The sequence below is a fragment of the Patagioenas fasciata genome, chromosome 20 (genome assembly GCF_037038585.1).
Source record: "Patagioenas fasciata isolate bPatFas1 chromosome 20, bPatFas1.hap1, whole genome shotgun sequence".
Taxonomy (NCBI): domain Eukaryota; kingdom Metazoa; phylum Chordata; class Aves; order Columbiformes; family Columbidae; genus Patagioenas; species Patagioenas fasciata.
Window position 1 is genome coordinate 9,116,591 of NC_092539.1, and position 13,350 is coordinate 9,129,940.

At 48.4% G+C, this 13,350-nt stretch overlaps 1 protein-coding gene across 2 annotated transcripts in view; it reads left to right on the forward strand.

Moving 5' to 3' along the window:
* Window positions 1-13,350, forward strand: part of COL5A1 (collagen type V alpha 1 chain) — a 139,152-nt gene that overhangs the window by 109,216 nt on the left and 16,586 nt on the right. For both annotated transcript variants that reach the window (XM_065853747.2, XM_065853746.2), the window contains exons 35-50: window positions 378-422; window positions 1,468-1,521; window positions 2,094-2,147; window positions 5,339-5,392; window positions 6,981-7,088; window positions 7,272-7,361; window positions 7,455-7,508; window positions 8,124-8,231; window positions 9,910-10,017; window positions 10,606-10,659; window positions 11,277-11,330; window positions 11,540-11,647; window positions 11,737-11,790; window positions 11,879-11,986; window positions 12,108-12,161; window positions 12,540-12,647. In XM_065853747.2, coding sequence (XP_065709819.1) covers window positions 378-422; window positions 1,468-1,521; window positions 2,094-2,147; window positions 5,339-5,392; window positions 6,981-7,088; window positions 7,272-7,361; window positions 7,455-7,508; window positions 8,124-8,231; window positions 9,910-10,017; window positions 10,606-10,659; window positions 11,277-11,330; window positions 11,540-11,647; window positions 11,737-11,790; window positions 11,879-11,986; window positions 12,108-12,161; window positions 12,540-12,647 — 1,215 coding nt within the window. The remainder of the gene's footprint in view (window positions 1-377; window positions 423-1,467; window positions 1,522-2,093; window positions 2,148-5,338; window positions 5,393-6,980; window positions 7,089-7,271; window positions 7,362-7,454; window positions 7,509-8,123; window positions 8,232-9,909; window positions 10,018-10,605; window positions 10,660-11,276; window positions 11,331-11,539; window positions 11,648-11,736; window positions 11,791-11,878; window positions 11,987-12,107; window positions 12,162-12,539; window positions 12,648-13,350) is intronic.

Below are 13,350 nucleotides of genomic sequence, written 5' to 3' on the forward strand. Positions count from 1 at the left end.
CGAGACATTGTCACCACCGTGCTGCCGGCTTTAAAAATAAATGTCTCGGCTTTGTGTCGGCATGAATTTTTGATAAATACCTTGTCTTTGTGGCGGCATTTATCTCTCAGAGGGAGGCCGTTATCTGGTGGAAATATCCTGAGTCCCCACGTTATCTTTCCTGTATTTTTATTAAGCAACGTGGGGGGAACAGGCAGCTGCTTGTTTGTCACTGGATGCTACTCCTGGTACAGAATTATTAACAGAGAGGGGCCGGGGGAGCCGGTGGGGTGAGGTTGTCACCGTGGGCTTGGTGCCATTTGCAGTCTTTGTGCAAAGCAGCTGCAGTGGCGATGCATGTATTTTTAATGATGTTTTGTTTTGTTTCTTCCTAAAAGGGCAACTCTGGTGGTGATGGCCCCCCTGGTCCTCCTGGCGAAAGGGTAAGGCAGGACGCGATCCGGGCCCGTTAGTTTAATACGGCAGACGAGGTGGGTTTGCAGGGCTGAGAGGTTTTTGTGGTCAGCATCCCCCCAAGGACCTTAAGCAGAGAGAGGGGTGGGCAGCCTGTGGGAACTGGGATGCAGCTGAGCGTATCTCGATCAGAGAAAAGGGAAAATCTGTTTGGAAATCCAAGGTGAAACGTGCTTGTGTGGAAAGGTCTTGGAAGCGACCTACAGCCCTCAGGTCCCTTCTGAGCTCTCCAAGGAAGGCTCGAAAGGAACCTTGGGTGTCCTGCATGAGCATCGCTCCATGGGAAAAGGGAAAAACCACCCCTGGGTGTTGTGCAGCCAGCCAGAGCTCTGGTTTTCTGTGAGAACTGGTCCTCCAGGACCTTGTGTTACTTTCTTCGGATTACATCACACCAGTTGGAAAGCACTGAAGCAATGGGACTTTCATGATGTTAGCCTAAATTTATGCCTTTTTGGTTTTTTTTCCCTCCTGGCTTTTGTTTTGTTTGTAGATTTTCTACAAAATTGCCCAGGGAGGAAATACATGAAATTGGTCCCTGCTTTGCATCATCTGCAGGTCATGACCATGGGGATGAGGGGGAAGCTGCGCTCTGAAGAGCATCAGCTGCCTGGCAGCTCTGGCCCCAAAGCCACCGGGCTCTCTCATCCTTTTCATTCTTGCAGGAGCTGGTAGCTCCCAGGTGCTCTTGCTTGAGCTGCGATGGGAAAAAAGACCTATTTTTCATAGCCCTGGGAGAGAAAGGCACAAAGCAGTTGATGGACTGTCTGTGATTATGGTGCTTTTTGCCACTGGACAGGCCACTCAATTGACTGTGCCCAGTGGCTCTTATTTTTACATGCTTTTTTCTTTTCCCAAGGGAAAAGCTGCATCTCGCACTTTGGGGCATTTTTGGGAGGTAGAAGTAGCTGGTTTTCCATATCTTTGTGCTCATCTGCTGTTCACACAGTGCTAGTATTTCAGAGTAAATCCTTATAGGTTCTCTAACCATGTTTTCTGGCTTGTTTTGCATCCCAGGGACCACCAGGGCCTCAAGGACCGACTGGGTTTCCTGGACCAAAAGGCCCCCCTGTAAGTAACTCTCTTTCTAGAACATGCTAAGAAATACATGAAGTCTTTTCCACCCAGCTGCGATTGCCCGTGCCAGCTCAGTCTTAGCTGCTTCCCTGACAAGCAGTGACGTACCCAATAAAAGGCATTACTGAGACATCATGATAATAACCCAACGGTTTGAGATTTTAAATAGCTGAGTAAATTGTGGCTGATTATAAATGTTCATTTCCTAATGACTCAGTATCGCTAGGATCTTGCATGGTTGCTCTTCTCTTTATTTTCCCTCTATATACTGAGAGGACAGCACAACCAAGTAACAATTCTGTCTTTGCAATTATCATACACTGGTGGGGGATCTCAGAAACCCTTTTTGGAGTGATTTCCTTCCCTGTGGTGGACAGCTCGCTTCCACTCTGGACCTGTAAGATAAATCCTTTGGGAGATGTGTGGGGAAGGTTCTGAGCACCCCAATTTCACTGTAAAATGGATGGGGACTAACACAACGGTGCAAGCAGGTTTGATTCCGTCCTTCTCAGTTTTACTACTGAGCACTTGGTCACGTTCCTTCTCACTCTGGTTTTCTGCCATAGGGTCCTCCTGGGAAGGATGGATTGCCTGGTCACCCCGGACAGAGAGGAGAAACCGTAAGTAGCCAAAAACCTTGGGCAGATCATTAGTCGTGAGTCTTGTCTTGCCGGTTGGTTTTTCTAAACCTTTCTGTGCAGCTGGGGAGATGTGGCCACATGTTTGGTTTCCCCAGAGGTCTGTGTCTCTGCAGCTGCATGGGATGGTCTATGGGAAGCAACCCTCTTCTGAGCAGGACAGGTCGGGCTAATGATGGTTTATGTGATGGTTGCGCACCAGTTCCTCTCTCTCTGTCCCTTTAGTAGATTGTGGAGGTCAACATGTGCATCGTGCACAGAGAAAATAAGGGTGGAGAGATGCGGTGATGCTGGTGAGCGGCATTGGAGGCAGTTGGGTGGTGGGAGCTGCAGAAGCAGCTCCTGGCGAGGTGGGAGGACGTTGGTTGGGGCTGAGCCAGGCTCAGCACCAGCGCTTGGTGTGGCACATGATTTTGTGAGGCGGAGCAGCAACTGGGGGGTGATTTCTCAGCAACAAGCTCTATACCCCAAGGACTCGCCGAAGGTCTTGTGCCTTTGGCTCTCTGGAGCATCGGGGTAAACTCTCCACTTCTGTTCTCACTCCATCCTTTGGAGATGTGCAGGTTTTACGTCTATCTATTCCAGAGATAACTTTAGGGCTGAGATAGCAGAAATTTCTCATGCAAGAAGGGCTCCTTCCTTTGCAAGCTCGGCTTTCTGCACCCAGCTACCTTAGCTCAGAGGCAGTTTTATTTTTTCTGGAACCTGCAATGGGGAGAAATAGACGTTTTCCATTTCTTGATGCGCTGCGTGGCAAACGCCAAGAACTGTTGCACAGCAGAGGAGAGTTACAGCCCAGTTTTGGCAGCGCTTGCTTTGAGAGGAAGGCAATTCCTGGCCAAGATGAGGGGTGCAATGGTTTTCCTCTGGTTTTTCTGTCCGCACTGGTTCCTGCAACGCACTCACGTGTCAACCACTGCCTTAGCACCCAAGTAAGGACTTCTCTGCTGACGCTGCCTTTTAGCCAAAGCTGCGCACAAGGGTCTCACCAAGATTCGCTTAAGCCCCATCCAACAATAATCCCTTTGCAACCCCCGGAGCAGCTCCTGGCTCTTTGGGGACCTCGCTGTGTCGTCCCCCGACTGCTTTGTCCGCGTTCAAAGGTTTTGTTGCACAGATGTAATGATTGTTTCTCACCAAAGCAGAGCGATGAGGCATGTGGAAGGTATGACACCTTGGCTGTCGTGTGTCTCTGGTGGGCTGTTTTCTGCAAAAATGACCCTTCTGCCATGTGTTCTTCTGCATGCAATAATTAGTATCTTTCTCTTTGGCATTTTTTGGGGGTGTTTATTCTTTTTCTTTGGCTGGTTACAGTCCAGCTCGGTCACTGTTGTGGGTACGTCCCCTTCCCCAGCACCGCATGCTGCATGTTAGCAGATAGACTCTTTGTTCTGTGTTTATTTTACAGGAAAAAAGGAAAATAAAAAGAACAAACTTCCTCTACTCAGCTTTGCATTTTTCTGCCCTGCCTTTCCAAGCAAATGAGCATTAAAAAGGCTTTGCACATTATGCGTTTTTTCCCCTCAACTCATCGCACAACAATTTAATTAACTTGCCTGGCATTTGCTAAGCAAGGCGATGCAAATCCTGCCTAGTGCAGCACCAGATACTCATTTAGAGTCCGTAAGGCTGACTTTAAGGCAATGGTTGTGGTATTTTTAAACACACTATATTCAGGTCAGGATTAACTTAAAGACGAAGAGAAGAGTTTTCACCTGTCAGTCATTACTGTGACATTTAGTCTTCGTTTGCTGAGTTTTCTGTAATGTCCGGAACACCTACATTCAAATTAGAAGTAGTAGTAAAAACGTTAATTGCATCTGCTGTTATCAGCTTGGAATAAAGCATCAATCCCCAAGTCTGCATAGTAGCAGAAGTCCCTTTTTTGTCCCCTTCCCTTACACAGTGCCAAAAAAGCAAGGAGAGAAACATAAAAACAAATTAAATGTTATTTCCACGTGGGCAGCCTTACCAGTGCTCTGCACCTCCATGCAAGAAAACCTAGACTTGAAATCCGTGTGTCAAATACTTTCCTTTATTTTACTTTTCATTACGTAGCAAATAGGCACATTGCAAGTATGCTGAAATATTTGGCTGTATTAGATTTACAAAGATTGGATTTGAAAACCAATAACAGTTCTAAAAACTCTGTTCCAAAGGGTCAGGCAGGATATAAGGAACCCTTTTTCTTCAGGTTAATAAGAGAAGTCCTGCACAGAGCTGGCTGAAATATTTTTCTATTATAAGAGTATAAATCATTCACTCATTTCACAAAGATGTTCTGCCATCTCCCCATCAATGACAGGATATTTATTGTGATCCGCAGACAGCTATAGAATAGCATTTGAGTAGTTTTTTTAGCATGAGACATTACTGTTGGCTTGGGTTTTATCCCATCCTCTTTTGTGGCAAGGAGAAAATAGCCTGTGTGCCCTAAATGACATTTCTCAAGCTTGTCAGCATGCTATAGTAAGAACAATAATTAATGTGCTTTTTAAAGACCAGCTTAGGAGAGCTAAACAATTGCAGTGGTGATAGTTGGTAATTGTCACTCTTCAGATCGTCATTAGAAGGAGCTGTCATGGAGACTTCGCTACTCATCAGCGTTTGGAGAGAAACGCAGTTGTGGTTTCTTTCAGTAGGTGTTGAGGAAGGAAATAAAGCTGGTGGGTCCCGGGCTGCAGGTTGGTGCTGCCGGTGCCCAAAGTGGAGGGTGGTCACCCAGCCTCCGAGCTCCTGGGAGCTGAGCCTAAACCAGAGCTAAGCCTAAACCACTGCCAGAACAGGGAGCAGGAGAAGGGAAATGGTTATTAAGAATTATTCTGACTTTTTAATAGCCATTTTCCTCTGTAGGTGTTAGGAGAGTAGAAATTTTATATATATATATATATATATATGGCCAGTCCTTCAGCCAAACCATAGTTACTCCACCAAAAGAGCAGAGCTGAGCTTTGAGAATCTTTTTCTTCCTCTGTTTCATCGCTGTATAAATGTACAAACACACATTTTCCCACTTTCTCTTTGGTTTCTGGTTTCTTTTTCCTTTGGGTGTCCATCCGTTCCTGGTCAGTGGTTTCACCCGAGGAGGAGCAGTCGGGTGGCCGCCTGGGACCCTCACTGGAGCTCTCCTTGGCACAAGTGTCACCTCTTTCTCTTTTCCTTTCCTCCACCAGGGTTTCCAAGGCAAGACTGGCCCTCCAGGACCCCCTGGTGTTGTAGGTCCTCAGGTAAGAAATAAATGTTCGTGTTTGTTCCAGCCCTTGGCAGCTCATGTATGGCACAGCCGGTTCTCACAGCTCTGATGGTTAAGCTGGAGCTTAACCACCGGTTATACAGCTCAGAGCCTCCTCTTCCAGGGAAAGCAAAGCCATGTCAAAGCAAACTTGATGGCGTTGAAATTCCTGACCAGCCTGTGAAATACCCCAGCGGGTCCCAACCCATCTCATTGGGACATTGGGACCGTATTTAGGCAACGTGCCTGAAGGTCGCTGTAAATAAGGTGGCTCCTGTGAACGAGCAGAATTGCCTTGGTGTAAAATTGGTGTAGGTTGAGAGAGAGACCAGCTACACACAGTCTGACCTAAAGACCTTAAGCAACCAGAGAGTTAAAGGTGATCTCAAGGGGCTGTTCAGGGCAGTACGAACGTGATGCACGGGTGCTCTGATGTGCCATTATGATGAAATGTGTCCCTCTTTAATATAAAGTGCTGCCAGATTCTGTCAGAGTTGGGTCATTTTTCTTTTAGTCACAAAGAACCCTGTGCAATCTGGAAATAGTAACTGCACAAGCAGAATTTGTACCCCTGAAGTACAGGCGTGCAAGGCTTGTGCATCAGTTTTGTAGGTAGAGTCCTGGACTGAGTAGGACCGGCTTTGAGCTGAGTCTTCTATCCTGAACTGCAGGGGAAGTTGCTCTTTAATTGCAAAGTAATTAATTTGTCCTCTTTAATGATAGTGTAAAGTCCCTTATTTGAAAATTCCCTGATTAGGGGCAATTCCCTGACTGTGTCTTTCTTCTCAAGTGCAAATTAGGTTCTATGGCAATTTTATTTGTCTCCGCTGCTCGTAGTTAGCGTGATCTGTGGTTGCTGAGCGATGGCACTGTTATTGTTCTGCTCACACTAAGTGGCACCGTGCAGCGTGACATGAATTACAGTCACCGTCCCAGCGGACACCGACGTGCAGGGATGTTATAGTCTTGTGCATATGGCTCCTGTCCCCCAAAATGGGCCACTTGGAAACCTTCTGCACTGGGCTTTATGTTACTCTCATTGCCATTAGTGCCCGCGTGTGGCACAGAGGCAGTCAGTAATTGCTGTGTAGTATAAGCCTAATCCATTTTTTATGCCCTATATAAGGAAGAATCAGTATGATTGTAGAGTAATTAGGAAGTTTTCAATTACAAAGAAAACCTTAAGCGTAATAACTGTAGTAATAATATCTCACATATGTGAATGCTTTCACTCCAGAGGTTCCCAGTGTCTCTAGTCTGTCAAGTGCAATGTTGGCCACGTCCAAAACAAGGTGCCTTTAGATGCCACAGGAGACACCTCTGCATGGTTCCCTGGTGGCACCGCAGAGGACAGCTGAGGGAAAGGAGCATCTTCCATCCCATTGCAACCTAAAGGAACCTGAAGGAGGTTATCAGGGACATGGTTCAGTCACAGTGTTAGGTTAGCAGTTGGACTCAATGATGTTGAGTGACTCTTCCAACCAAGATAATGATTCTATGGATAAACTATTGGCCTGAATCTCTTCTGTATTTGTTTGCTCTGCCGATACCCACCATCTTCTCTTTGATCTCTCTTTCCTCAGGGTCCGACTGGTGAGACCGGGCCAATGGGTGAGCGGGGACATCCAGGCCCTCCGGGTCCCCCAGGTGAACAAGGTCTTCCTGGCCTCACTGGAAAAGAAGGGACTAAGGTAGGGATCAGCAACACCCTCGTTTTAAGCCTGGATGCCCGCCTCTCTCCCAGAGATGGAGGGGGATGATTTAGAAAAGAAAGTATGTTTTTTGCAGTGCCTCATCACGACTTGAGCCCAGCGGGAGGAGCTGGGTCTCTGCGGAGCCTGCAGATCCTCAGCTATTTCTCACTGTCGTTGCAGGGAGACCCTGGTCCTGCCGGCCTCCCAGGGAAGGACGGTCCCCCGGGCTTGCGAGGTTTCCCCGGAGAGAGAGGTCTCCCTGGCCCCATTGTGAGTACAGGCTGCCCGGTCCTTCCAGTGGGAAGGATGCCCGGGTGATGCAGCACCCAGCTCTATAAAATGACTTTATTTCCCTCCTTGCAGGGTGCTACAGGACTGAAAGGCAACGAAGGTCCCCCAGGCCCCCCCGGTCCAGCCGTGAGTATCCTTGCCCTTACACGCACCACCTAACGTGTTTACAAGCTTGGCAAAGCCAAAACAGAGGGTTAGTCACAGCTCGGTGCTTTATCCGTTATTTCCTTTGCGCTAACTAACGATTTGCTGGGCTTTGCTTTATTTTACAAGACACGCATGTAATAGCTCAGGCGTTTTGTGGTGTCAGCTGTGAACATACGTGAGGGAACCGGAATGATTCAGGACATGGAGAATTTGGCTTCTCAGTCACCTGGTTTCCCTCTGAAAGTTGTCCCCGCTTGAGATTTGTGCTCAGTGCAACCCTCCTGGAAGAAAACATTAATCACCCAACCCTCCCTGCTGCATTGGCCTTGAAGTGGCTCATGCTCTTGTTCCAAGCAGATAATGTGCCCCCAGGAACTGAGCTCCCTGCACCATCCAGAGGAGAACACAGCCCTTCCAGGGATTTTAATTAAAAAAAAGATCTGCAGGACCCCTTAGATTGATGGTACCAAGTCATCCCATGGCAGTCACCCCATCAGATGATGCATTTCCAACATCCTACTGCTGGATTTCTTTCTGGCTGTATACAGATGAAGCATGATGAAGTTAATGATTCCTTCCTTCTCCTCCGAACAGGGCTCCCCTGGTGAGCGCGGTCCTGCGGGATCAGCCGGCCCCATCGGCTTGCCAGGGCGACCTGGCCCCCAGGGACCTCCAGGACCCGCAGGTGAAAAGGGAGCCCCAGTAAGTACCAGTATGAAGATTAACAGCTGTGGGTTAAATAGAAATGTGCATAGTAGGAAGCCGAGCACAGAGACAGTCCCTGGAGTAGGTGTATGAAAGATCTGGGGAAAAAAAAATTGAATTAGAAAGGAATTTTCTCATCTTGGGTGCATCAAACCACTGAACGCCAGCTGCTCAACTGCCCCGTTTGTGACATCCATGCTATCAAAAATGGATGTGATCCCAGGGACCAAAATGTCTTCAGGCAACGAGAAGGGATGAGGAATGAACAGGTGAAATGACAGCTTGTGTGACCTCCTAGTGACAAAGAGCCGAAGGACAGGCCTCTGGGCAGAGCACAGAGCCAACCCCATCCCCGCTTCCAAGGATGTACCGGCAGCAGCAACTTCCCCTGAGCCCAAAGAAATGCTCACCCTCGCTCTGCCCCACCGAGGGGCAGCACACGAAGGTGCTGGGGAGGTTTTGGCTCCGTTTCCCGGGATGCTGCCGCAGCAGCCGTGATCCCAGGGGGATGCAGGTGCTGTGGAAGTCGCTGCTCCCCCCAGGAGTGTGGCTGAGTCCTGCCATATGGTCCCTGTCCAGAGCCGTCACCAGCCAGCTCGCGCGTCTTTCGCTCCCCAGGCGGCCGCGTGAAACGTCACGTGCGGGCAGGGGCGAGTGGGCTGGGATGGCTATTTCTGTCCCTGAGGAGCACAGTGCTGTGACAGTCCCCAGGAAAGGACTCTGTGCCTCTAATTCACGCCCAAATGGTTTCACAGGGACTTACTGCAAACTTAAACTCAGCTTCAGACCCAGCAAACTGAGCAAATGCTGGTATTGGTGATTTCAGACTAGATGACAACAATCAATCACTATAAGTGTTCTCATCAAAAGTGTTTATCAGCCACCGCATTCTGCATTTGCTGGCTTATTAGAAACTCCAGCAGCTAGTCCAGAGGCAAGAATTTCCTGGTGAATCAGCTTTATGAACATCTGTCCTACCAAGTACCTATATGATGTATCAGTGGCTAGATGAATAGGCAATTCATGTGGCATCTAATTATTCAGAAGAGAGCACCCAGGATTCCGACGCAATTAAATTATGTACGAGGAAACTGAAAAATATTCACTGTTCAATTCCTATAAACAAATTCAATTGAAGTTTCTAGGTCTGAGGGATGGAAGTGGATGTTTAAGTAGGAGGCTGGCAGAGATTGCTTTATTCACTTCAAGTGTTTTTCTTTGTCCAAAAGCTCAGGAGGGAGCTCAGGGCCCCCTGAGGAACCCCCATTAGTTGGGGAGAGAGTAGACAGTGAGCACTGGGGCAGCCAGGACCAGCATCAGTAAAAAATTGCCTTGTGGGAATAAAAATTAGCTGAGGTCTTGTTTGTCATCTAGAGATGGCAGAGGGTTCAGATTAAATCAGATTACATTGCTATAGCAGTGAAATTGCAGCTGTGATCTGAGTATTCGCCATTTAGATTTGTTTGTTCTTCCTTTATCTCTCAAGATAGAAATTTTGTCTTGTTTCAGACAGCGAGCACAGACAGCCGGATGAATTATCAGCTGGAAACCGGTATTGCTGTACATGCCCATATAGTCAGGGGTCATTAGCAGATGAATAAAATGTTAATGGGATGTAATGGATCAGTTGGAGGGTGGAGGAGAGCTCTGTGTGACCTGCTTGTTCTGCTTCCAGGGTGAGAAGGGTCCCCAAGGACCGGCTGGCCGGGATGGCATCCAGGGCCCGGTGGGACTTCCAGGTCCAGCAGGTCCCGTTGGCCCCCCCGGAGAGGATGGAGACAAGGTGGGAGCAGCTCCCTGCTGCATGGGGGCACTGGGGAGGAGCCAGGCAACATGTCCCATTGCCACCATGCTGCTTCCACCGTGCTGGGTTGGATGTGGTCTTAATACAGGGATATCTTTTGACTCTGGCAATCCCGTGAGATCAGCAGCAAGCAAACTGGGCTGTGTATGCTCTGCCAGCCAAACCGCTTGCTCAAGTCCAGTTAGCATCCCCCAAATGTCCCCCAAAGCCTGTAGTGGGTGCCTGGCTGTTCCAAATTAATTACCTTTCCCCACTCTCTCATTAAGCCCCTCTGGACTGGAGCATTCTTAAAAAAACATTAGCTGGGACGAACCACTCATCGCTGCTAATAAGATGTGCAAAATGATGCTTCTCGCATCACATGGCAGCTGAGGAAAGTTTTAGGTTTAAAAGGGTTTGGTTACACTTGCGATAGCCAATTCTCTGGCCTTTTCCAGAAGATACTGGGTTGTTTCTGTAGGAATTGGCATCTTTGGGATGAGGGTGCAGACACACAGGACTATTGCTTCAGTGTTGATATGGATGTGGTTACCGAGCGAACTGATTGTGCCTCTTTGTACCCGGCAGGGCGAGATCGGGGAGCCCGGCCAGAAGGGCAGCAAGGGCGACAAAGGGGAGCAGGTGAGTGGGTTGGACATGGTCAGAGCTGCTTCCCTGGAGGAGCGCGGCCGTGTTGTGTGACTCGCTGGAAACAGAGAACAGTATCAGTTTAATTTCTTTCTATCATTCCTTTGTCTTCTCCTTTGCTTCACCAATACCCACAAGATGTAAAAAAGAGCAAGTACCTGAAGTGTGTTTCTCCTCCAGCTCCCAGGAACACACTTGAGATGTCTCTGTGTCGCTCATGTACTGTGTAAACATCTGTAAAGTATTAGCAGCCCTTGCTGTTAAAGTTGGGTGTCTGGCTGGGTGTTCTTCTAGTTGTTTCTAGCACACAGAAGCAGCATTTATGTGCTGCTCAGGACATGAGGAAGGTAAATCACACATCAGTATCTGGATAGATATGACATGATATGGCTTTGCTGGAATGAAAACACATTTAGATGTTTCTGCTGTGCCCTTGGCACTAGGGCTGAGGGACACTGGTGTGTCCAAGGACACTTGACCCTCTTCTCCATCTCTATTTGGGGAATTAATGTACGTTTAATGGGGGCTGTGTTGAAGGGCATCACTTGTTGTAGATGTGTTTTCTTACTCTCTGCTCCTAACAGTCATGTTGCACTTCTGTTTTGTGACAGGGTCCACCAGGTCCTACCGGCCCACAGGGTCCGATCGGTCAGCCTGGCCCAGCGGTGAGTGTTGTCCCCTGGTAGCAGAAATCCCATTTCTTACCATAAAACCTCCCGGGAAGCACTGCAAGGGTTGGCAGCTTCTGCCTGGCGCTGGTGATGCCCAGTGCGTGTTCAGGCCATTGCTGCTGGCTGCAGCAGGAGGTGGTGGGGATGGAGCTTTGTGTCTGTCCCGGGTCTTCGCTAAGCTGCGTTAAACTCTTTCCTCGTAGGGTGCGGATGGAGAGCCAGGTCCCAGAGGACAGCAAGGCCTCTTTGGTCAGAAGGGTGATGAAGGACCCCGAGGTTTTCCTGGTCCTCCTGGCCCTGTGGGCTTGCAGGTAATTTGCAGTATTGAGGGAGGGTAATGAGGGCTGGGGTTCCACCTGAAATGTTCACAACTAAAACTCAACCCCCTCCACCTCCACAGGGCTTGCCTGGACCACCGGGGGAGAAGGGCGAAACGGGTGATGTTGGGCAAATGGTGAGATGCTCTCATACTACTTTTTTCATCACTGACATAGACATTACTTCAAGAAATGTCTCTTAAACTTGTCTCCTCTTTCTCTCAGGGCCCACCAGGCCCACCTGGACCCAGAGGTCCATCCGGACCACCAGGAGCAGATGGTCCACAGGGTCCTCCAGGTGGAATAGGAAATCCTGGAGCAGTAGGAGAGAAGGTAAAGCATCCAGACAAATGTGATTGAAGCCTGCAGAAGTTTACTGCAACGCTCATGCAGGGGCTTTGCTATATCAGCAACCTGCAGAAATGTAGTGTTCATCCTCTTTTCCCCTCTGCAGGGTGAGCCTGGTGAATCTGGTGAGCCTGGTCTTCCCGGCGAGGTTGGCCTCCCGGTGAGTATGAGGGCGGCTTTGCTCTGATGGAGAAGAGCTCTTCTACAGTGGTGTCCCCTGAGGAGCTGGTTGAAGGGGTCTCAGAGAGGAATGGGTGTGAATGGGGCTGCAGAGACTCAACCATGTCCTTGGTTTGGGTATCGGGTGACACATCACCATGTTACTGGGTATTTATAGTGAACCGTTTAGTCACCAGATATGGGCTACCCACGACTGAACAACATGAACACCATTTAATCTTTGTGGGAAGGGACTGCTAAATCACATCCTCGTGTTTTGAGATACAAATAGAGCTTCTTTCTCCGAACTGATGAAAGGATAATTAGAGATGGGTAACTTGTGTTCCTGGATAATAGAGACACCCTTTTTCCTTTACAGGGTCCGAAAGGTGAAAGAGGTGAAAAGGGTGAAGCGGGTCCCTCTGGTGCTGCTGGCCCACCAGGACCCAAAGGTCCACCAGGTGATGATGGTCCCAAAGGCAGCCCTGTAAGTACCCCCTCCTCCCCAAGTCCTGCTTCCTTGTCCTGCCCAGCAGAGATTTTTTCAATGTAAAAATGTTCTCCAGAGATCTTTGTGGAAATTTGAAATAGTTTACCAGTCACCTTCTTTAGTGTGCTAAGGAGGAGAGACCCAGCTACACCAGACCTTCCACCTTGAATTATCAGTCCTTTTTGCAGACCATCAGAAAACTCACCCCTATGGAGAAGACTTGCAGTGGGCTTTACTTTGTGCTTGAGCTTAATGCATTGCCAAGGTCCTCTGCACCAGAACAAAGCTTCCAAAATACCATAGGGGAGATTTATGTGAATTTGGGAGTTGTACCTCTAGGGTCAGATCCCTGCTGATGCTAATTGCTGTAGCTCTCTTGAAGCTAGTAGAGCTATACTGATTTATAACAGATGACAATGGTATTTATCTTGCTGGTTTCTTTGATGCTTGCTGGCTGAAGAAATTTCTTATGCGATAAGCAAAGATGGCATGAAACAGCAGAGGAGGCAGGGGAGTTACTCATCTCTCTTAACAGATGGGTTTTTGGGATATCACATTATTGGTTGAAGCCTGTTGTCTGAACACTGGTCTCGGAATCATTTGAAGTGCACAATGGACATTGTACGGAGAAGAATAGCGAAGGGCTTTAGTTATTAAATGCTTTGAGATGATCTTCATGTGAAAATTGTTACACATCATG